At 36.9% G+C, this 24757-nt stretch overlaps 1 protein-coding gene across 1 annotated transcript in view; it reads left to right on the top strand.

Annotated features, from left to right (window-relative positions):
• LOC132103531 (oxidation resistance protein 1-like) overlaps positions 1-24757 on the top strand; it is a 138028-nt gene that overhangs the window by 66936 nt on the left and 46335 nt on the right. Inside the window, exons 4-6 of the mRNA XM_059508646.1 lie at positions 14554-14636; positions 20322-20429; positions 23626-23742. Of these exons, the coding sequence (XP_059364629.1) occupies positions 14554-14636; positions 20322-20429; positions 23626-23742 (308 nt within the window). The remainder of the gene's footprint in view (positions 1-14553; positions 14637-20321; positions 20430-23625; positions 23743-24757) is intronic.

Here is a 24757-nt window from a genome sequence, read left to right as displayed (position 1 = left end):
AATGTCTCTAGAACAGACATATGGTGAAAAAAAATGTGGGTAATCAAACCATCAAAACAAAAAATTAACACATTTTTGTTGCATTACCAGAGCTGTCTTGTGTGATGTATACTGTTACATTACCTTGACTACTGTAAGAATTTGGTCATACAATAGAATTCTAGGCTAGAGAAGAGTAAATTGCAAGGATTTGACTCCTGTGAAATTGCCAAAGTACAGGAAATAGCATTGCACCACCGGTTAGACACATAAAAGGATAACTGCGGCAAACAATATTGCTGTCCTTTCCATGTGACACTTATCAAAGCAGTGCAATGCTGATGGCACCATGTAAGCCTATTTGCATAAATGGATTAAAAAACACAGAGTTAAAAACAAATAGAGCACATCCTTGTGTAAAGCATAACTGACTGTGGGAAATCACATTTCTGCATTACACTTAAAATGAAGCACTCCTTAAATGCATTGGGGATTGATGAGTGTTACAGTTTTTTTAATGCAAACATTTTCATTTAATATTTATAATCATTATAAATATTATAAACATTATCAGATATTTTCATTTATTAGTCACTAATAATATGATATCAGCCCCAAATGCTCTGTGTTGGAATTTCAGAAGTCTGTTTATTGGTAAATGTGCATGCAGAACATTGAAATAATGGCACACCGTTTTCTGGAGCGCTTCTGGCCCCTCATTACGGGAGATGGACCAGTCTAAAGAATGAGTGGGCTGCACTGATGCTGTGCTGGAAGCACAAGGAGTCCATTAGCATACATCTGCACTGGCTTTAGACGGACGTGGGAGGCACAAGACATGTCCTGCTTTTCTCTAGATCACCCCCAAAGATGAATGGGGGGAGTGGGTGTGTTTTCATTACTGAGTTAAGACTAATTCCTCAGTGCATTACTGTGCTGGGCCAACCCAAGAGGTCACGTGTGGATGCCAAAACAGTTAGAACTGAAGCTAGCATGGAATGATCTTTTATCTGCAAAACTGTCTGTCTAACTAGGGGACATGTATTATTATTTGTGACATACAGCCAAGTATGGTGACCCGTACTTTTGGGGGAAGTTGTGGCCTAATGGTTAGAGAGTCGGACTCCCAATCGAAAGGTTGTGAGTTCGAGTCTCGGGCCGGCAGGAATTGTGGGTGGGGGGAGTGCATGTACAGTTCTCTCTCCACCTTCAATACCACGACTTAGGTGCCCTTGAGCAAAGCATCGAACCCCCAACTGCTCCCTGGGCACCGCAGCATAAATGGCTGCCCACTGCTCCGGGTGTGTGCTCACAGTGTGTGTGTGTGTTCACTGCTCTGTGTGTGTGCATTTCGGATGGGTTAAATGCAGAGCACAAATTCTGAGTATGGGGCACCATACTTGGCCGAATGTCACTTCACTTCACTTCACTTCACTTCACTAGAATTCGTGCTCTGCATTTAAGCCATCCAAAGTGCACACACACAGCAGTGAACACACTCAAACACACTGTGAACAGCCATTTATGCTGTGGCACCCGGGAAGCAGTTGGGGGTTCGGTGCCTTGCTCAAGGGCTCCTCAATCGTGTTATTGCCGGCCTGAGACTCGAACCCACAATCTCAAGAGAGTCAGACTCTCTAACCACTAAGCCACAACTTCCCCTGTGATAATGATAATAGAATATATGGTATATAGTTCTTACTTATATAATATAGTGTTCCTGTAGCTGAGTTTGTAGAGAATTGCGCTATCAAGCGCAAGGTTGGGGGTTCGATTCCCCGGGAACACATGATAGGTAAAAATTGATAGCCTGAATGCACTGTAAGTCACTTTGGATAAAAGCGTCTGCTAAATGCATAAATTTAATTTGAATCTATTAAATGTAAATTAATATATATTTTATAATTGAACACATTAAACAATGACTAGAAATTAGGGATGCACCGGTTGACGCTTAAAATACGCTTAAAATACGCTTAAAATACGCGATCGTTAAATCGGTTTTTGGTCTTTTTTTCAGCCGATTTTTCCGGAAGTGCGCCCGCGTGCACAGACTACGTTGTAATCATTCGCTATGTCATTTGTGTGGAAGTATTTCAAAATCTGTGCGCAGGACATGGGCAGCCGATCAGCGCTGGAAGTGCAGAGCTACACGTTTGAAGCACAGATAGCAGGAAGTGAACAGCCAACTGCACAAAATAAGAGTCCCTTTCCTGCTCACTGAAGCTGCGCGAATGTCCGCGCCCTGCAAAAGCGTAGACAATTCAGGGACAAAACTGAAATCCTTTTTTTTTTGTTTTTTGTAAAGTAGAACTTGCATACATGTTTGAAAAGCCAGAAGTAAACGTCAGTTCTGGATAGTATGATTATTTTTACATCGATCGACTTATGATTTAAAAATCACCTGTAGCACACTGAAGTGTTTCATTCATTCAAAAAAAAAAATTAGGGTAATGATTTACATCTATATTTTTTTTTACTTGAGCCAATAGTTATTTATTTCTCAAGTTATAGGCTCAAGTAAAAAAAATATAGATGTGAATCATCTTTTTTTTTATTGGACGAATGAAATACTTTGCATTTTTTGTTTTATTCGCACCAACATTATTTGATTTTAACATTTTGGAATAATGTATTTATATAACACACTTACATTTAGTCTCACTGGTAAAGACCTTTTTTAATTTAAAACCAAATTTAAAAACTAAAACAAATACTGAATGCTGATTAAGAAACATCTTAGTGAATGTGTGTTGATTTTGCTGTTTGTATTGTAGAACTATGCAGTTGTTGCCTTTATTTTCACATGGTTATGCTGTGTTCACACCAAACGCGAATAGAGCGTCTGGCGCGAATTAGGCGTTTAGCGCGGCACGGAAGACGCGAATTCGCCTCATTCGTGCGTCTAGTTCGCGCGAATGACGCGAATGCGCGATACGCGAATATATTATATATATATAAAAATTACTAATATAATATATATAATAACCCGGATAATTATCTGTAATAAATGTAAATTAGCTTCAAAATAAAAAAATATATAGTTTATATATTTTATATAATCATGTTGAAATGGATGTTTTGCTTATTAAATATTTAACAAATGAAAGGTACATCATCTCATTTGATTACTTTCTGTTTTGTTTGGAACTTTTAATGCAAACCAAACGGAAAATTAAACATTAGCATTGACTCTATGGACATCACCTCTGAACTTCATTGATTGCTCGAAAGCGTTGGGGCCCCAGTGGTGTTTATTTTGCGCTCGTCTAGACTACATGCTAAAGTAGCAGGAGGGGTTGACGTTCAGCGGATCAAACTTTGCCCTCTACTCAATAACCTTTTAAATTCTGACCGAGCATCCAGGCCGAGGGAGCTGTTTACCTGCAGCACAGCGACTGATCTTTCAGCTCCAGCCTGCGCTCTTGGGCTTTTTTTTCCTCTGACCTGTATTATTTGTCCTGGTTTCCTGATGGTGGATATGGATTTAGCATTAAAGCTGCCACATGCAGTGAGATAAAGAATAGTTAAAGCGTCTCTGCTGAAGGGAAGTTTTGAGCTAGATGTCACGTCTCATCCCAATGTGCTTTTTACTCATGCCAATAAATTTGAAGAAGTCTCGTTCTTTATGCCATGTAAATCATAGGTCATGTCTTAGAAATAATGCATCATACCTCCCATTATAATATAATATAGAATATATTATAGAATATACCAAGCTGTATAATCTTTACTTGTATTGTTTTTTTTTTCTCTCCTTCATTTTTGTTTAGTTTTTTCTCCTTTGTTTTTTTACTTCAGAGGGACTGGAAATTTGCCTTTTGGTTGTTTTGGGTGCATTTACATTTATTTAAATGTTAATTCATTTACATTGTCTTTTTTTAGATAAATAATACATAAATATATGTAATAGTTTTTTTCTTATATCGCCACATGAAACGTCGACATGCATAGTGACTTGAAATGAATCCCTGAATCATTTTTGCACTGGCTTTTTTTAATTTATCCGATTCATGTTACACAATATTAAAAAAATAAAATAACTGATATGACAACTTAATGCAGTGAGCAATAAAGTGTGTTTAAAATTACAGTACATACTATTTTTTAAATACCATGCCTTTTTCTAATTATGTTTTAGTGTTGTATTCCTTGATAGAATATTTTAAATAGTAATGATTCTTGCTTAATCAACAAGTATCCCATTGTTCAAATCATTATTCAACCTTCCTACCAAACTCTGATATCTTCAGCAGTTCTCACACGATCACGTTAACTCATGACAGCAGCATAGAGGCAGACTTTGGCCACTGCTTTATTTGATTTGCAAACTAAAAAGTGCTCACTAAAGCAATAACCCAGTGGATGGAGGGATCTTGCTGCGATTAGTCACCCTGGAGTGAGTGCTAATGAGAGGCTTTGGTGCGGGTGACACACACGGAGCCACTGACACGATCAGGGTTTGATTAATTGACCTGGGTTGGGTGTTAATGAGGGAAAGGAACAGGCCGTGTGGATTCCGGCATCCAAACTGCAGTCCCAGCAAACACACACACACACACACACCAGCTACTGTGACAGTCTGGGCCATGACAACTGCTGGGGACTTTGAGCTGTTTGGTTCAGTGAGCAACTTTGCCATGTTTTTCCCATGGCTGTTAATTCTCCCTTTGCTAAAGGGGTCATATGATGAAACAGGATTTTCATTGTATGTTTGTAGTAATAAGTCTGATGTACCATGTACTCTTCTTAACTTATTCTAACGTTAAAACTGACCAATAACAGCTTGTTCAGAAACACATTTAGTCATTCCAGATATATTCGTTAGGTGAGAAGACATGACACATCAATTCATTAGGTTTACACTGGTGTAAAATGGGAGAGTTTTGCTTTTTATTTTTTAGGTTGCAAAAGAAAACACTGTGTAAATCTAGACATATTGTGTTTTGTTAAATAAACTATGTAAAATTGCATCTGAGAGTTTTTTAAGAACTTTCCACAATATTTCTGTCACCATCAATAAATATAAAAGTATAAAATAATTATATTTTTCATAGTTTTACTGTTTAAATTTGATATTTGTATAATTATTTTTTATTTTTATTTTTAAATAAATATTTTATTTATATATTTTTACATTTAGAAATTAAAAAGGCTCTAAGATGGATTCAAAATTAATTTGGTCTAAAAATAATTCCCCACAGTCAGAATTGTATAGTCTCACTGTGCGCTCACACCACCGGTAGGGCTGTCGCGATAACTGCAATATTGTAATACCGCGCTATTGACAAGCAAATCGCAGAGGAAAGATGGCAACCGCAGTGTTCCGTTTTTTTTTTTTTTAATGAGGCTATGGCCTTCTTGTTTTTTCAATTTGTCACTGTGCATTCAATGTAAAATAAATTAATGATACAATATGGTTACGACTGTAATTTTCTCGTGAGCCGTTGTAGCTTTATGGTGCTTCGTTTTTTTTGAATAGGCCGGCTGAAATGATGGGAGGCGCTCAATCTCGTCCCAAAACCTAATGTCACGTCGCCAGTTTGGGAACATTTTGGCTTTCAACCCAATGAAAAGGGAGAGCCAGCGAATATAGATGAGCCGATATGCAAAATTTGCTGCAGCAAGGTTCCTGTGACGTGGCAATACATCTAATTTGAGGTCATCGGGACATTCTAAAACGCTTAACGTGAAAAACGCTTAACGTGGTTTAATGTACTAATACAGTGATATTAACAGACCAAACTCACTAAATATCATATTAATAAAGTATACTATCTACAAAAAATCAGATGATCCCTGAATATGAATTCAACGCGATTAATAACACGTTAAGCCTTAACTCGCATAGAAAACTATAATAAGGCTTAACGTGTCATTAAACGACTTGCATTCATATTCAGGGCTCATCTGGGTTTTTTTGTACATCGTATACTTTATTAGTATAATGTTTAGTGAGTTTGGTCTTAGTACATTAAGCCACATTAAGCGTTTTCTTAACGGTTTTCTATGGGAGGAAAAGGATTAACGTGTTATTAAATGAGTTGCATTCATATTAGGGATGTGCACAAATAGTCGAACATTCGAATATTCGTTCTGCTCTAATTATTCGATAAATAAAAATGATATTCGAATTTCGCAAAAAAAAAAAAAAAGTTCACAATAAAACCTACTTTGGTCACTTTCTGTGATTCTCCACGGCATATTTGAAGGTGTATGCAAGCAAAAAATAATTAATAAATGATTAAGGGGCCATTCACATATCGCACCTAATAACGCGTGGAAAAGGCTATGCGCTCCGCTTTCTCCTTCTTTCCAAAGCGCTCGGGCAGAAGCGTTCCTGAGGCGACGCGTTCTCTCCATGAAGACGCGGAAATTTCAGGATAAATGGATTTGCAGCACAAAAAAAATCGCTTTCAGTAGCTCTGCTACTAAATTTATTTCAAAATGGCAATCCATATTCGGCTATGATCAGCTGTTCCTTCATCTTGGCTGAGCTTTCAACGTTGTTACAGGAAAGGATGAAGCTGAATGTTTAGTTCTTGTCACATGACCTGCGGTGCGCTTGCGGCATTCTGAAAGTTGAGATGTTTTTAACTCGATGCTGTGCGGACGCGCTTGGAAAAAACGGGACCGCGGCTGTCGCTTTCATTATGAGCGCGCCTACATTGGAAATAACGAACTTGAGCATGCAAAAGACGCGATATATGAACGCCCCCTAAAAGAACTGCGGTCTTCTACAGTACTTCAAATATGCCGTGGAGAATCACAGAAAGTGATCCAAGAACATTGTTGCAGCATCTCTCAAGCAACGAATAAACACAGCTAACTTGGAGAATGCAGTGAAAACTCCTCTTCTCGCGTCTGCCCTAGACCCTCGGCACAAACATCTCAGGTTTCTCGATGAAAACATGAGAGAAGTAAGAAAAAAAAAACTTTTTTGAACATTATCAGAACATTTTCCTTGATGCGAGTGGTGCGGATGTAGTCGCCACGATGAAGAAGATGCAATGCCCACTCGTCAGAAAAGGCTGAGCCAGTTCTCCAGCGATGATTACAGAGAGTCCAGCCGAGACGAGTGGGAACAGTTCTTTCTGGAGCCATGTATTCCACCAGATGAGGATCCCATTCAGTGGTGAAACGAAAACACGAAGCGCTTCACAAAACGTATTCGCTTAGCACACCGTTATTTGTGAGTCCCGACAACGTCTGTGCCGCCAGAGCGCGGTTTCTCCGCGGCCGGCCTTATTGTTAACAGACTAAGGAGCCGACTTTCCCCCGATCATGTTTACATGCCCGTATTTCTTAACAAGAACATTTGAAACAATAGAAAAAAAGCAAAAAAGATTTGCTGACAGTTTAAAAGTTAAGTGTAAGCTACATTCTGTACAATAGCCTAATTGCTGCAGGCTGCTTTACGTTTTTTCTTTGTTCACTTTTTTTTTTTTTTTTGCTTTTAATCTGTAATTTTGTTTGTTTGCACGCATTGTTAAAGGTTTTCAGCTACAAAACATGATGTGTAATGTTCAAGCTTATTGTAAGCTTGTTCAAAATGACGAAAACAAATGTTGCTGAAAAATAACGTCTGACTCATTAAACTTAATTTAAATAAACGAATATTCGAATATTCGTTTTTTGTGAGCTCAAATATTCGAATGTGATATTTGTGGAAAACGCCCATCCCTAATTCATATTCAGGGCTCATCTGATTTTTTTTATAGATTGTATACGGTAAGTGTTTTAGAGTGTCCCCGGTCATCCAGCGCAGCTGCCCCCTCAAGCATCAGGTCGCGGAGCAACATCAAAAAGAACAGCTCCGCACAACCTCCGCGTCAGTGCCCATACCCAAGAGAGCGTGAGCAGATAACGAGAAGTGCATCGACTCCAACGCAAATCCACTGCCCTGGTGGGCCAGTGCCGCGATAATCAGTCTAGATTTCCGCTGCTGTCCAAAGTCGCGCGCAAATACGTGTAATACCTGTTAGAACTCTTTGATTTCTTTAAAAAAAAATGTATTGGAAAACACATGTTCTTGTTGCTGTTTGGCATTTAACAATAAAAAAAAATGTTTTAAAACGGGTCTCTTTTCTCAGTTAAAAAAGCAACAATATATGCTACATAATTCAACGATAGAGCTTTGTATGCAGCAAAATCAGGATAAATTAGGTATGTAAAAAAAAAAAAACACGGGGATAATATCGCATATCGCGCTATTAAGCCACCCATAATAACCGCGACAGCCCTAACCGCCGGCTGCAGAAAGATTTGTGAGCTCAGACGCTCTGACATAGACCGAATGCTTATTTTGTATTTAAAGCGGCCGCAAAGCAAACAAGCTTGTTGATCTCATGCAGACTAACCACAAGGAGGGTAACGTTATAAGTTAACCTCATTAAATATTGTTGTGGACGAAGTATTAAGATCCTTTACCTAATAATGTATGATGATGATGCAAGTATTCTTGCATTGAAAATGCTACTAAAGTAAATATAATCAAGTAAAAAACATTACTTAATGTAAGTATAATCAGGGAAATTTGTTTAAAAGTAAACTGGGACTACAGTACTATTATTTATTTTATCATTAGATTATTATTCCTATAACGTTACTGCACATCAGCAACTCACCAGGAAAATGAACAATCTCAGACACCTTGGTCCACGTATCACTTTTAATTTATTTTTTTATGTCCCTGTACGCAAACAGGGACACATCATAGATTATTGCAAACGCGAAACCGCAATAATCATCCTGTCCTCCATTGTGCTTGGGAACTAATGTGGTCGCGTTCTTTGGAATCCTCTCAAGTGTTGGACTTCTACGTTCTGATTGGTTGCTGCCCAACCACGTCATAGCTTGTTACCATAAAGTTGCCTTGATTTCAACTCTCCTCGCCGCTGCTCGACGCCAGCTTACATTGAAAATGAATGCCTTCCGGCCACTTTGACGCTCTCAACGCCGGCGGTGTGAATGCACAGTCAGTGTATATTATAGAAGTCTTAAAGGTACAGTATAGCCAAAAAAACCTTTTTATTTCTAAGAGGGGATGGAATATGGTCATGAAAATCTAAACTTTTACTCACTTTTTTTTTTTACTGCAAAAAGACACATATAACTAAATCTCAGATAAAATAAATATAAAAAAAATAATCTGAAAGTCTTTTCTTAATGAGAAAAAAATGAATTTGTTGTGTAAAGTTAAAAATGAAAAGCATGCATGTGACAACTTTTCCACCTAGTCATAAGAAATTGTGATTGCACAAAAGATTATTTTTTGACACAGATATTTTCATTAGCATTAGTCAGAAATCAGATTAGACTAATCCTATGATTATATTAAATAATGTGTGTTTAAATGTAAATACATGATGCACAGCCATGGTTATGGATATCAGTAACATGTTGCTTTTACATGTGCTAATAAATGTAAAGAAAGAATGCAAACTTGAGAACGGCATGCAGTCATATTAGCAAAAGCATTAAAATCATGCTAATTTATCACATGCATATAATTTACAGTGTGTTATATAGTTCATACTAGGACAGTTTTTTTGTTTGTTTGTTTTGTTTTTGTTTTTTATTTAATGAATGGCCATGTACAATGTGTTACATTTGTTACAAAATAAGTAAAATGTTACAAATGTATCTGGGTCACGAATAATATTATATGCTTTGCCACTGAAAGGAAAAAGGGAACAGCATGTGGCCTTGTCCCATATTTCCCACCTATGTTATGTGACCACTGAATATTAGCAGTGGCCATTATATTTAGGACACAAAATGCTAGATATTCAGTGAGCCACAGTACAATGGCTGTTCCAAAACACAGTGAGCTGCCTGTGTAGTGTTCCAAATCACTGACTTAAGAGGTTTCACTTGAACTAGAATGCTGCCTATGTAGGCAGCAATACAGCTCACTGGACTTGTGATCAGATCCAATGTGTGTCATGGGTACTGAGAACAAATGCATATTTATTCAAGAGATTTGTCTTATTTTGTTTATGGAGAGACACCAAATCCATCGGCGACTATGGATTCGGTGTCTCTCAGACACACATTGGGCTCTTTGTTTAGTTTCAATGTGGCAGCTCTTATCTCAGCGTGTGAAAAGCCTGTTTCAGATGATACACACACATGTGAGGATTCAGTTCCAGACAGTTTCGCCATTTTTCATAGAACTTATCTCTGCTGTGTGTGTGTGTGTGTGTGTGTTTGCTCGCTGTGTTTCTCTTTGTGACTCATTCCTCGGGCAATGCTGCTGTACTGGAATACATAGACATTAGCATATTTCATTGGCTTATTTCAGTTAGTCTGACTCATTGTCAAATGATTTGGTTCCATAAAGCAAATTTAATATAGGCCTAGATCAAGCTTAGTCACTTTGGCAACTTCTGCTGGGAAAATAACCTGGTGTAAAGCAGGCTAATTGTCAGGCTAAGTTGAGTTCCTCTAACACTGACCAATAGGAACTTAATGATATTACCACTGAATCTTTCACATACTATTATTTGACTGTTTTTACAGTTACTAGCCATGCAGCCTTTCTCTCTGGTTTCATGACATCTGTACCTTTTATAGTTTGCAGAACAGAGAGCAGAACATTACAATCTAAAACTGCTCTTTAAAGCATTAAAATAACTAAATTAAAAGTTAAAATAACTGAATTAAAAATGAAAATAAATAATTAAGAAAATGACTATATTTTTACATGTATAAGAAACACACATTAACTAATTTGATCTTAGTAATTCGGACTGTGCTAGCTTACATTTGATTTGTCCATTACAATAGTCCCTTTACAGTTACTGCTATCATAAAATACACATATGTAGGTTTAAAATTCTACAAAAGACAAAATGAATGTCCAACAACAAATATTTTATCAAAATGTTTATTTTACCCAGAATTATTGCGCTACTATTGCACTCATTCTGTGTAACGTGCATTCGCGCAGCTACATTTGTTCGCTCTAGGGGTGACCCCGAATCATCGACGAATCGATGCTTTGATTACAGGAGCCTGATTCGACTACCAATCTAACAGTCGAAGATTCGCGGGGTGTTATTGATTATGCCATTTTGACTATATAGGGGAGCTCAAATGTCTGATTTCACATAGAACTATCGGTTTTCTCCCTAAGTTAATATACAGCCTAGTATGATAAAGCTGTAAGAATCTGGAAAGAAAGAAGCTTCAAATTAATATTTTAAAGTGCGTGAATAAATCCAACCCCTATAACCCCTATAGATTTATGTTTCACTTTCCATAATCCGTGACCAACAGAGGAGCATCTTGGCAGCAGAATATGTTTGTTCTGATATGTTCATATGCATTTTTGGCCCTTTTTGCAAAATCCTATGATTCTTAATATTAACGTTATGTTGTATAAATAACAAAGTGTATTCTACATGAAATTATGAGTTGAATCCCACTGATTAAAAACTTGCTATCAGAAGCTTCACCCTAATGGTCATCTTCAGCGCGTGCAGCTCAAAACAGAAATGCAGAACATTAACTGCTAACGTTTTAGGCTAACGTTGTAATGAGAGCACTATTGTAAAAACATTTTTACACATTTTTCCTGTATGTTAGTGGAATGTCTGACTTGACTCTTGTTAATGTATTTTGTCCCGCCCCCAAACATATGATTTGACTATCAGTCGAATATTGGCCAGATTCGAAAATTCCGATTCAACTATGAAAATCCTTAATCTGGGACACCCCTAGTTTACTCCCGTAAGCCTTTCCCACTCCTGACAGCAAAATAGGTATGTTTGTATTAGTGTTGTCACAGTACCAAAACTTCAGTATTCGGTACTGATACCAGTGAAAATCCACGGTTCTCTGAACCAATTTCGGTACCAAAGCAAAACACATAAATATGCTAATTGAAAAAAAAAACTTTTTATCACTAAAATAAATAAAAAAACAATGCCAATCTTTATACTTATTTATAATTGTGTTTAAAGTTTTTCTACAAGTAATATAATATAGTGACAGAACAGTTCTGGTGATGTTGTTTATGTTTTTATGTCCTCATTGAGACGGCAGTTTCTGAAATTACTGCGAGCGTCACACGCTTCAGTCTATGTAGTAAACAAACCCGCACGTCTCTGTCATTCATTCATTCACACAGAGACGCGCAGAACATGCAGGATTCATATTTCAACCAACTTTTGCGGCTTAACATTTACAGATACTGGTCCATATGGAGATTTGATTTGATTAATTTATGCTAACTTTGACAAATTCCGTGACTGTCAATATTAAAATGTAGGTTTAATTTTCATGTCTGGATTTTGAGATTTCGTCCGCGTTTTCTGCTTCACGGAAATCATAGCGCTGTATGCATCAAGAACCAGGTTGACCGGTTACTCGGTACCACCGGTACTTAAAGAAACCTGGTACTATGACATTTAAATTTTTTTAGTACCGACTTGGTACCGAAGCACCGGGTCTTTTGACAACATTAGTTTGCATGTCTTTCTGACATTTACAGATAAAGAATATACCTGTGAGGTGTCAGTTATATCCTATATATAGTATATATCCTTTGAATATATATATATATATATATATATATATGACACACACACATTATATAACACAGACAGTATATTAAAGCATATTGAATATATAAGCATATAGAATATATACCTACACATGTCAACACAGATGAATCTGCAGAATTCTTTTCTGTTCCTATCCAATTCCTAAGCCTAATTATGAGCAATAATTCTAAAATAATTACTGTTTGCTGTAGCAAATATAGTTTATGTTTTCTGAATGTGGGATTCATATTTCATCCTTTGAATTAGTTCAGATCAGCTTTCGAAATATGACAGTATGTTTCAGAGAAATAAATCTTTATTTTAGAGACACTCTTTGAGACGTCTCATTCAGTGACATGAACTGTAAACACAGAGACAGTTGCTGTTTGTCAGGTTACTCACTCAAACAGAGGTGTGAAAGCGCTGGATAAAACATCAGTGTTGGTATTAGTGCTTGCACTGGCTGGCCTGGTTTCTTTCGCTAGCATCCCTTTGGTGTGAACATAGAAATAGCAGGACGACTTTGACTCATGGCTACACAGCTGAGCATCTCTCTGTCACACTGTCACAAGTGCAGAACCTGTTTGACGGATTCTGGAGTTAATGTTAATGTGAAGACGGACGGAGCGCCAGAAGCAAAGTGAACGTGGGGGAACTACTAACATTGTTCTCATTACCCTGAACATACACACAAACACCCATGAGCCTATATGCATACACATTAGTGCTGAATATAAATTTGGGTTACATGATCGCAGACTTCATTTTAATAATCTGATATTGATTTTCTAATGTATGACTTTACAATAGAGGAGCGAAATTTTTTTTGTTAGCCTAAACATTATTTGTAGCACACCACTTGTTCTGTAGATGTTGCTAATGTCAAAGTTCCTTGACAGTTTGTCCCTTTTTTAAATGTCAGTTTTTATATCAGCACTAAATAGTTTGATGAATACAATCAACTGCTATTTGTAAATGCAGTACGATTATTTGTTTGTCTCCCATCTTGCTGAAATTTTAAAATGTCCCTTTTTGTTATGGGGAAATATCACACTGTAACATGGTCATAAAAAAGTGTGGGACACAGTTATTGTAGGCCTAAATGTTTTGGTTTAATATAGTCTGATATAATTTAATGTTTCAATGTTTCTTGAGCATCAAATAAGCATATTTGAATGATTATGAAAAGTTATTATGAATGTGACATTGAAGACTGAAGTAATGACGCTGAAAATTCAGCTTTGCATTACAGGAATCAATTACATTTTAAATGATATTAAAATAGAAAACAGCTATTTTTAATTGCAATAATATTTCACAATGTTTCTGTTTTTACCGATCAGATAAATGCTGTCTTAGTGCACAGAGAGACTTATTCCAAAAACATTAAAAAAAATTGACCAACATCAATTTCGTGCTAGATTAATGTATGTTAGGCAATTTCCAGAACATAATAGTTCTCAAGACAATTTTATACCTCAAATAGTTATAGGCATCAAAATGCCCCATATTTGTGTGAGTGTGCAAACTCAGATTCACTGATGTCAGAACTGAATCAGAAAATCAGTGCCAATACGTAAACATAGCCCTATTAGCTTTACATAACGCAGGCATTGAAACTGACTTCAAAGATACACAACACAAATGTGATACTGTCAGGTGGCAGCACTACATCTATCCCTGTCTCTCTCTCTCTCTCATAGAGGTCAGGGTGGTCTCTATCTTTTACAGCATTTTCAGCAGAAGGCATTGCAAGGTGAAGACACATTGGCTGTCATTGTGCTGAGGGAGAGAGAAAGAGAGGGAGACAGTGGGGAAAGGAGGGAGGTAGACAGGGAGGGTGACAGAGAGAGAGAGAGAGAGAGAGAGAGAAGCTGCATTCTCTGGCTCACCAGAATTGCTCGTTCACACTCGCTGTTGACGGATGAGCCGTTGGTCGAGGCTGAGAGCTCGGCAGCTTGTGTCAAGCTGAGGGGAGAGCGGAACATGAACATAATGAGAACCTTCCCTCGCTTGCTTTCAGATACCGGCCAGAAGAAGACGCCAGAGAAGAAGGATGGAAGGCGAATGTCATTCCAGAGACCGAAGGGCACCATCGAGTATTCCGTAAGTGGGAACATCAACCACTTTCCTTGCTATTTCTTTGCATGTGCTGTGTGTTATAGGCAGATCTCCTTCTGGCGCTGTTTACTCAAAAGATTTTTCCACATGTACCTGCGAGATTTCTCTGAGAGTTTGCACGAGGACTCTGTGTGTGTGTGTGTGTGTGTGTGTGTGTGTGTGTGTGTGTGTGTGTGTGTGTGTGTTTTCGTCACCGTTTAGGATGGAGAGACGCTGCATGGATCCGTGCGAATGTTTACATCAGCCTGTTTATTTTCACCGGTCTGCATGCGTTCCAGCAGAGTGTTGCTGAATGACCTTCCTCTCTGCGTTTGCATTTCTATTGATTTGGCAAGCGTGTGTGCCAAGCGAGAGAGAGAGAGACCGCGTGAGCTTCGGTTGTCTGTCTTAACAGCTTGTTGTGTTCTTGAAATGACCCTCAAATTCCAGCTGCGAGCAGAACACTTCTCATCTCTCTCCCTAATAACAGAGGAGCATGTGGGATGAGCTGAGATCTGGAGTTCTGCCTGGAAGTGGAAAGAAGAAACTGCTGGCAGCTAGAGCTGTCATTTAGCAAGAAAATTGGAGTCATACTGCTTTTCCACCAAAATATGGTGCTGGTGCTGATTCCGGAGCTGGTGCTCAGTCAGGGAATCTGATAACATCTCTCAGAAACAGCCAGTGTTTTTGACTTGAACTTACACTGTCTTTGTTTACATCATATCATATGATCATATGAGTTTTGAAAACATATTTTAACATTCAAAGTAGAGATATGCAAAGTCAACTAGAAAGGGCTACCTGAATTTAAAGACAAAGTTTAAGGCACAGCATGTTGACAGCATGCTGTTGAAAGCACTCAAGCTAAAAATATTAAAACTAAATATATGTATAAGAATAACACTATGTTAATCAACTTTGATTTTTGATTAGTAGCATTTGTAGCAATGTGTATTATTTTTGGTTGGGTAAGATTTTTTTTAAGAAAGCATTTCTGCAAAAAAAAAAAAAAATAAAAAAAAAAGCTTTAATAATGTAAAAGTAATTTTTAAGAAAAATCTGAACTATTCAGTTGTTAACTTCCATAGACTAATCAACCATTGTGATCAATTATAATTGTGTCATTGTGACTTGATCATTTTAATTTCACATATTTTTGATGTCACGAGTTATGATGCAGCAGACATTGTTTACATATTCAGCAAAAAAAAAAAAAAAATGATTCTGAGCAATTCACACAGATATATGAATTCTCAATTATATTAATTTGTTTGAGACTAACGCTGAAAAAAGGGGCATCAGTTCCGGTTCAAAACTGGCATCAGGTAGCTGTGGGGTTGGACGCTGGTGTAGTTGACGTGCTCTGTTCATCTTCACGTTCTGCTGCTGCTGCTGTTACTGTCACGGTTCTGTTTCCACATGGTTATGCTCTCCCCTCAGATCTGAGCAGTTGTCTCAAACCAGTGTCCCCCCAACACACGCTGAAGATCTGTCTCTGTCGGCCAGAAGTGATTGACAGGGCCTTTGTTTTCCTCTGCAGAGCATGAAAAGTGTGCAAGATGACAGCAGAGCATTTGTCACAGGGCATAAACAGCGTGTCATGAGGCTGTTTGTGGCGGTTGTTGGTGAGGGGTGTGGGGGTTGACATAAGAGAGATTGGCAGATATGGCACTCCTATCTCAGTCTTCCAGCTTGCCTTGCAGTCTTCCACTCCAAAGCACATCACACCGCTGCAAAGATGGAGTGATGGATGTGATATTGAGAAGATGTTTTGATAATTATTGGACATGATGCATGACCCTGAACACACAAATCATCTTTAAATGGATAGCTCATCCAATATTCTATTTATGAATATTCTGTCATCATTTACTCATTCGCTTGTCTCTTGTCTTGCTTTTTTTTTTTTTTTTGTGGCTTCATCTTTTCATCCATACAATGAAACTCAGTGGGTCTTGTGTTGTTTTGGACACCACTGACTTTCATTGCATGGCAGTTTAAAAATTATTTTCATTTTTAGACACTTTCTGAAAAACTGCCTCCATTATTGTGGAAACCTCGCCTCCTGCCACAGGTAATTGTCTGCTATTTTCTCAAGAAGCAGTCTTGACCTCAAGAGGCGTTGAAGGAGAGCTAAACTGTAGCCCAACTGCTCAGTCACTAATAACGCTCTGCGGGTCACCGGGTTCTAACCATTGGCTGGTCTGTGGCCAGTTAAAGTGGTTGGACTCCAGGTAAGATTGAGAGAGATTGAGATTTCGTTGGAGAGAAACAATAAGGATTCAGCATCTGCTATAGCTTCCTGAGTCTGTTGATTCCTGCAGTACTCTGAATTGGCTAAAGTCATTGTAACAGCAATGAAGTCACGTAGTTAGTGATTAAAGCTTATGGTCTCATTATGCATGATGCATACTGTGCAAAAAGTAAATCGACTTTCTGTGCATATTTATAATTGCATTGATTTGTATTCAACATCAGCAAATCATGCAACAGTCACTTCTAAGCTCTTAAAAATGCATTTCTGACTTAACATGACACTTATATGAGACTTCATCACATGGTCGAGCTGTTTTAAATACTTTTAGGGTGAATGTGAAGAGCTTTAGGTAGTGAATGTTTGTGACCAGGCTCACCAGTTGACCCTTGACCTCCTACTGACATTTGCCAAAACAGGCTTTTGGGACATTGAAGACACCTCAAGCAAGTACAAAAGTACTTTGGAGATGCAGTGGTTTCAGATATTTACCATAGGATTGAATGATTGTCATATTCATGTACCATGGTTTTTCAAAGAATACCATAGTATTACCATGTCCAAAGCACGGTTGATGTTTCCATGGTGCTATTTTTTGTAAGTGCTGCGAAAGAGAGAATGCCAACATCTGGCCAAGACTGCTGTGCTAAAATTAGTTCAAGTGATCATCGACGCAGTTAGCATGTGCCATGAGGGTAGTAATGGCGGCGTCACTATGGCAACTCTCATGCCACAGCAGCCATGATGTCCCAAGCAGTATGGAGCTCATCTGATTTGACATTCTGTCTGATTCTACTGTATTCTGGAATGTCATTTCCAGTTTGATGAACTGTGTGTTCTGTACTAGTGTGAATCTCACGAAACCAAGAACATGCATGGATCGTAATCTTATTTCTCCCCAAAAGAAAGAAGTAATTATGTTTAACATAATGAAATCAAAGGTTATTATAGGAACATACTAAAGTTTTTGCTCTGTAACAGTATTTTTATAACAATTTTCAATTGCAAAAAGAAAACTACTGCTATGCAAAAGAAGATTGATATATAATTTAAATATTATAAGTTATATAATTTATACTTATATTGTGCTTTATTTATTTTTGCACTCTTGCAATGCGCCATCACTGCCGAGGTTGTATGCAGTAAGACAATCATTTTACATTTCTTAAAAGATCCTGACAGTTATGGGACAAAAAACTTCACCTGCACTGAGCCGAAGGATCTGACGGGCTGTTCGTGAAGACACAGGCCAATCCTCAACCCAAATTAAAATGTAAATATGTACAATTTAAATATGAATTAGAAGGGACATAATGTTGTATAATACAATGTACAAGTAGAGCACTATAATAATCAAATAATACAAACAGAAATGAATGTGTTTGGACTTGAATATGGCTTCTGATGAGATATGTGCTCCCAGCTTTAGGGTGGTGTTAAGAGCTAAACGCTGTCTGATGATGTCTGAAACCAACCCTAGACATCACTAGTCTTGATCCTCATGACTCAAGAGATTGACCTGTCTAAATTCAGAATGGTTGAGCCACGTTTGAACCCATCGTAAAATGTGCCTCTGCCTGCAGATTCTATTAGTGTCAAGTAGCTGAACAGCAATGTATATTTATATTAACGAAGTATACTACTTGCTGGAAGTCGAAGAATTGTTTATGTAGATTATTAACCTTGATACTCATATGTGTCAGGAAGCCAGTGTAAGGAATGATGCCCTCTGGTGTTTCTTAACTTGGAATATGTATTTGCATTAATCTGTAGTTTTATTGTTGATTCTGCTGTTGAAAGAAGGTCCCTTGAGCCGCCCAAGTCTGGAAAATATGGAGTTTGTCTAGACTGTTCTGATGACTCTTAATGCTGCGTGTGTCTTTTTTCCAAGCAGAAGCGGCTGGCATCGACTGACATCTCTATTGGCACTGCTCGTGTTGTATATTGGGTGATATTTTTATCCACGGCTGCCTTTAGAAAAAGAAAGACAGACCTCAGCGAGACTTCCTGCTAAAGTCTGAGATTGAATTAGGAGGGGAAAAAAAATGGACGAAAGGATAGAGCACATCTAGACTGCAGAGAAAAGGATCTTGAGGCATCTTTTTCAAAGTTAAACTTCTTTTAACTGGATTTTGTTTCTCGAAAACACAGAGTTCATGCTGCAGGATGCTGAAAAAAAATTGGTCACAACATAGTGTTCATGTAGAAGAGCTGTGGCTTTGTTTAGTGGGAAGTGGTTAAAGGGTGAGTTAAGGTCATTTACTCACCCCCCAAACCTGTATGATTTTTCTTCTGTGGAACACAAATGTAAATGTTTAGCTTGCATTCTCTGTTTGTGTCTCCTTGGTCTGACCATCTCATGAAACAGTAAACAGACATACTATGAACGAAGTAGAATTCTTTAGATTAAGTCATTATCTACAGTATAATGGTCGGACTGTCCTGAGCTCAGATGTTTATGTTTAGAGGACTGTAATGTGGCGGTATGAAGAGTACAGGAGGAATTTAGCATGTCAGTGTTTTGTAGAATTGATGATGCAGCGGTAAGTTCCACACAAGATGTGCAAAAGGGGGAAGAATATGTTCACACCATGCAACATTTCTCTTGTTGTTAGCTTTTTGCCCTCTCACTTTCTTTAAGTGTCAAACAGAAACTTTTTTTTAAGCCAGCTTTTCACCTACTGTGACTTTTTACAGTAGTAGAAGGTGTTTATAATAAGGTTTATTAGAAAAAATATATAATTTGAAAATGTAACTGAATAGCAGCGTTACACTGTCTTTAAAAAAGTAACTTTTTTTTAAACAAAATACTTTTATTCAGCAGTGATACATTAAATTGTTCAAAAGTGGGATCAAAAGACATTTAAAATGTTACAAAGGATTTCTATTTCAAATAAATGCTGTCCTTTTGAACTGTGTATCCATCCCAAATGTAAAGAATGTATCACAGTTTCCACAAAATTATGAAGCAGCACAATTACTTCCAACAGTGATGATAATAAGAAATGTTTCTTGAGCAGCAAATCAGTATATTAGAATGATTTCTGAAGGATTGTGTAATGCTGAAGTCTGGAGTAATGATCCTGAAAATGCTGCTTTGCATCACAGGAATAAATATATATGTAAACAGAAATGTGTTGTTTTACTGTATAGCCATATTGCTATATTACTTATATAATAAATTTATTACTATATTGCTATATTTTTACTGTTTTTGAGCAAACTAATGCAACCTTGATAAGCATTAGAGACTTCTTTCAAAAGCATTCAACATTTTAATGACCCCAAACTTTTGAGTAGTAGTGTACAACATACACCTTGTGTAGACTGAGAGGAACCTAAAGAAACGTCTTCCTCTCCTTCTTTCTCCTCATTTTTTTTTTGTGTATTTTATTTTATATAATTTTATACATGTTTTTTGTGCATTTGTTGTGCAGGTGGAGTTGCGGGACACTCTGAACAGTATTGCGCTGAAGTTTGACACAACTCCCAATGAACTTGTTCAGCTCAACAAACTCTTCTCCAGAAATGTGGTCCCCGGTCAGGTGTGTATTTCTCCACTGAATATCCTATTTCTTCTTTAGGTATTTTAGATAACCTTTTAAGCTACTGTTGTTTTTGCCAATAGTTAAAACAAAACCTTTCCGTTTTGTACTTGGATGTAATTTTTTAATAAATCACATAAATCACATACAAAAATCACACACATTATTGAACTCCTGGCCGGTTTTCTTTGCAGACTTTCATTACAACGCTTCACTCCCTCAACATTAGATTTCTGCCAAGTCTTAGACAAAGAATCAATCTCTCTGTTTAATATAGTGCAACAGTATATCAATTATTAGCCAATATGACATTTAACCAGATAATATCTCTCAGATACAGTAGATCTAGTGATTAATGACTTCTCTTTTCCAGCCAGTGCATGAGCAGTTATGAAAGATCTCTTGCTAAACAACTCCAGTATTGCGTCATCATCTCCACACAAATACATGTTAAGCAAAGCTGAAGTCTGGATCGTTGATATTCACGTGGCAGCACAGTAATGAGAGGCTAATATATAGAGTCAGGCTCTGGAGATGGTCGACCGCCCTGTCACAGTACAGCTGGAAGGGCTTTCAGCGTGGATCACATGACCAAACTCTGCGGCTTCTTCCATGTCCAATGTCTCACCAGGAGAGACCATGTTTGATGTAGTGAACTTTGAGACGTTTAATTACTGATTTCTATCCTGTAATTTAACAGTTTGGGGTGGAAGAACTGAAAACATTTACTATCGAAAAAAGTGTGTATTTGAGTATTTGTGTTCAGGAGAGTGTGACAAAAATATAATGAGAAAGTAAGTTAAATCTGACAAAACCCCAATTGGTGACAATGATTTAAATCAATTTGATTAAATAATACTAATACTAATAATACAATACTAATTTTGAGAAATCTTTTGTTAAATATATTTTAAATAAAAAAAATATCCAATTAATTTCCATTAATGCATTGATTTAGTATGACAGAATCAGGACAGATTTGTTCCATTTCATCTTTGTTTTAAAAAAGATAAAAATTTATCTGAAAAAAAAACTATATATATATATATATATATACACATACATATATATATATATACACTCATTTTTTTTAAGTTTAAATTAAATTTATATATATATATATATATATATATATATATATATATATATATATATATATATACACTCATTTTTAAAAGTTTAAATTAAATTTTTATTTATATATATATATATATATTTTTTTTTTTTTTTTTAATATGCTATTTATTATGCAATATTAAAAAATTTATTGATTTAATATTAAAGACAGATTCAGAACAGATTTGTTATTTTTCAGCTTCAAATAAAATTTTTAGAATGGAATTTGTTTTACAGATTATTTATTTATTTATTGTTTTTTATTGACATTATGACCTTGTTTTTTATTTATCAATCATCAATTGACAGCCTTAATAAAAAAGAATATATATATATATAGTCTTGGCATGTACAATGGATCATAACTGTGATAAACTTTTGTCTGTGTGTGTATTTGACTAGTACTTTTACATTTGGGGACAAACTTAAATTATTCTAGCAAAACCTTTTTTTAAGTTGTCCTCAAAGTTAAATATTATGGAGTAATACATTTTAAAAAATAATGTTTAAAAGTATAAATGGTTTTATTTCAGCAGGTCAGGGTTAGTTGTAGTAATTTTATGAAATATATAAACTAGTGGTGGGCATAGATAAAAAAAATTTAATCTAGATTAATCTCACTGTGATCTTGAAATTAATCTAGATTAATCTAGATTAAAATGGCTCATTCGAATTCTGCCGAAAAGACATTCAGAATATGTGTGTTACCCAAATAAAATTGTCAAACAGTAAGTCTTTGAGAAGGGGTTTATCAAGCTAGGTGGTGCATTAGAAAAGGGTCTCATCCCCGGTTTCCAAAATGCATCACAAAGTGCTTGAAAAAGCTGTAAACTAATTCCACATTGCACAAGGTGCAAACAACCTTAAGCCTGTTTCACACCAATGTTTAAGTTTTTTTTCAAGTATGTTGGTGTCAAGGTACAGAAACCAAATAATGAAATGTAAAATAGCACTGGATAGTCTTCAATGTAAAAATGAAATATACAATCAAACCCATTTATTCAGACACCTTCAACATTTCTCACATTATTACAGTTTTGCTCTATATATCAAAAATTATATTTGGTGTCTGAATAATTTTTGGTTTGACTGTTAAAACTACAAAGTAATTCAGTCAAGAGCAGTGAGTGACTTTCATTTTCTTGGATTAACATTACAGCAGCCAGTAGCTAAATTAGGCGTGGTCACTTTAAGAGACGATGTACGCAACCAATATAATACACTTCCCATTTTTTTACTCAACTATTTACTTTCACTTAAGAAATAACTGACAGTTTTTTCGAGCATAATTTTCAAGGTGGATATTTTGACATATTCTGTATGTATTTGTCGGCACAAGAGCAAAAATAAGCAAATTCGATGTTCAAGTGTTTGAAACACCTTTCTCTGCGTGAGCCCTGAACACCAAAACACCACGAGTACTGAATTAGGCTCTTTCACATCTTTTTGTTTGTTCAAACTGCGATTTTGTATTTGTTCGTTTAGTTGCAGGAGGGACTTCGAGGAGAACTTCGCAGAAGAGAGCTCGGTTCAGTGTCGCTGTCCGTGATACGCGGCTCTCGATCTCTCTCGTGCGCACCGAACACAGCGGGCGAGGAACCAGCTCTGTTCAGCTTTTCCGCGTCTTGTGTTTGGATGCTTTAATGTTTAAATCGACAAGCGGTAAGGCTTAAAAACGTGTGAAAAAGATAAGCTTTCGTGACGATGCGCAGCAGTGGCCCATCAACTGTCCTGAGCATCTTTTTAGGCTCGCCTCAGCCAGTCGGTTATATAAAATATCAAGGTGAAAGTCATCATAGCTTGCTTAGTATAGACCCAGCTCCCAACCCAACTTTGAGAATAGATTAACGGCGATATTTTTTTTATCACCCGATAAGAGTCTCGCGTTAACCCAGCACGTTAACGCCGATAACGGCCCACCACTAATATAAACACTACAGGTACAGTTTGTCTTATTTACATAACTAGATCAGTGTGTGTGTGTGTGTGTGTGTGTGTGTGTGTGAATAGTGATTGTGCAACCGTGCATGCAGTTACTGGCTGGTGTTTGTGAAGCGTAACGCTGCGGTTGTGTTTGCAGGTTCTGTATGTGCCTGATCCGGAGTACGTGTCTAGTGCGGGGAGCTCTCCCTCCTTCAGTCCCAGCAGCCCGCTCTCTCCCACCTCCTCAGAAGCTGACCTGGAGAAAGTGAGCAGGGTATGTGACATTTCCCTCTTCACACCGCACAGCCTTATCATTTAACTTGTGCTCTGGAGGGACTCTCACACAATCATACATGCCCCAGCATGCCACGAGTTCACACTGAAGGATCTCTGGGTATTTTCCATAAGCTTATGTTTCTCCTGATTTCTGGTTCACAGGAATCATGTGAAAGAGATTTAATGGTGAACAGTGAAGTCATGAGCCGACAGCTTGAGATGCTGCTGTTCATTGTTAGTCAGGAAACATTGTGCTTTGTTTTCCATCAGCTGATAGGAAGAATGCCAGTCTGGAGAAAAGCTCTTCATTTATTTATGTTGTTGAGCTATCTGTGTGTTTGTCTTTCAGAAAGAATAAGAGCTGTGATTGTTTAAAACATTTACTTAAGGTCAAAAGGTTTATCTTTAAAGCTTAAGTGTGTACTTTTTTTGTTAAAATACCCAGAAGTATCCCAGTTTAATTTGCAGAGACAACTAGAAGTAAGTGTTTAGGAAAACTATTTGTTTACAATTAAGTTTGGTAAAAACATGAAATTACACAATTCACTTTAAATACTGCAAATATATTACTGTTGATCTAATAGTTACAAAAGAAGGACAGATGGGTACATAAAATATTTATACAGCACAAATGGATGTGCCTCTGTAAATTTGTTTTTGAGCATGAGATCACCTGGCCCAAGACTGTGGTTTTTCACTGTCAAACATGATATTTGCACACCCTCTGTAATCAAAAACCTGCCATGAGCTGTGTACTTGCCCTCATTCTTAGAAGCACTTCATCTAAATCCCTAAGAAACAAGCCATTTAAAAAAAAAATATATATATATATATATATATATATATATATATATATATATATATATATATAATCAGTATTTAAGAATTTGATCTAAAAGTCACCAGAAGGGTATTTCCCCCCTCAAGTCAAAGCAACTGTCAATTAAAATGTCAAAAAAAAATTCAATTATTGAATCATCAATTATCTTTTTAAGTAATTACACACACACACA

Source organism: Carassius carassius, chromosome 24, assembly GCF_963082965.1.
Source record: "Carassius carassius chromosome 24, fCarCar2.1, whole genome shotgun sequence".
NCBI classification, from domain to species: Eukaryota; Metazoa; Chordata; class Actinopteri; order Cypriniformes; family Cyprinidae; genus Carassius; species Carassius carassius.
Note: the sequence above shows the minus strand (reverse complement) of the source record. Positions and strands in the feature narration are given on the sequence as shown.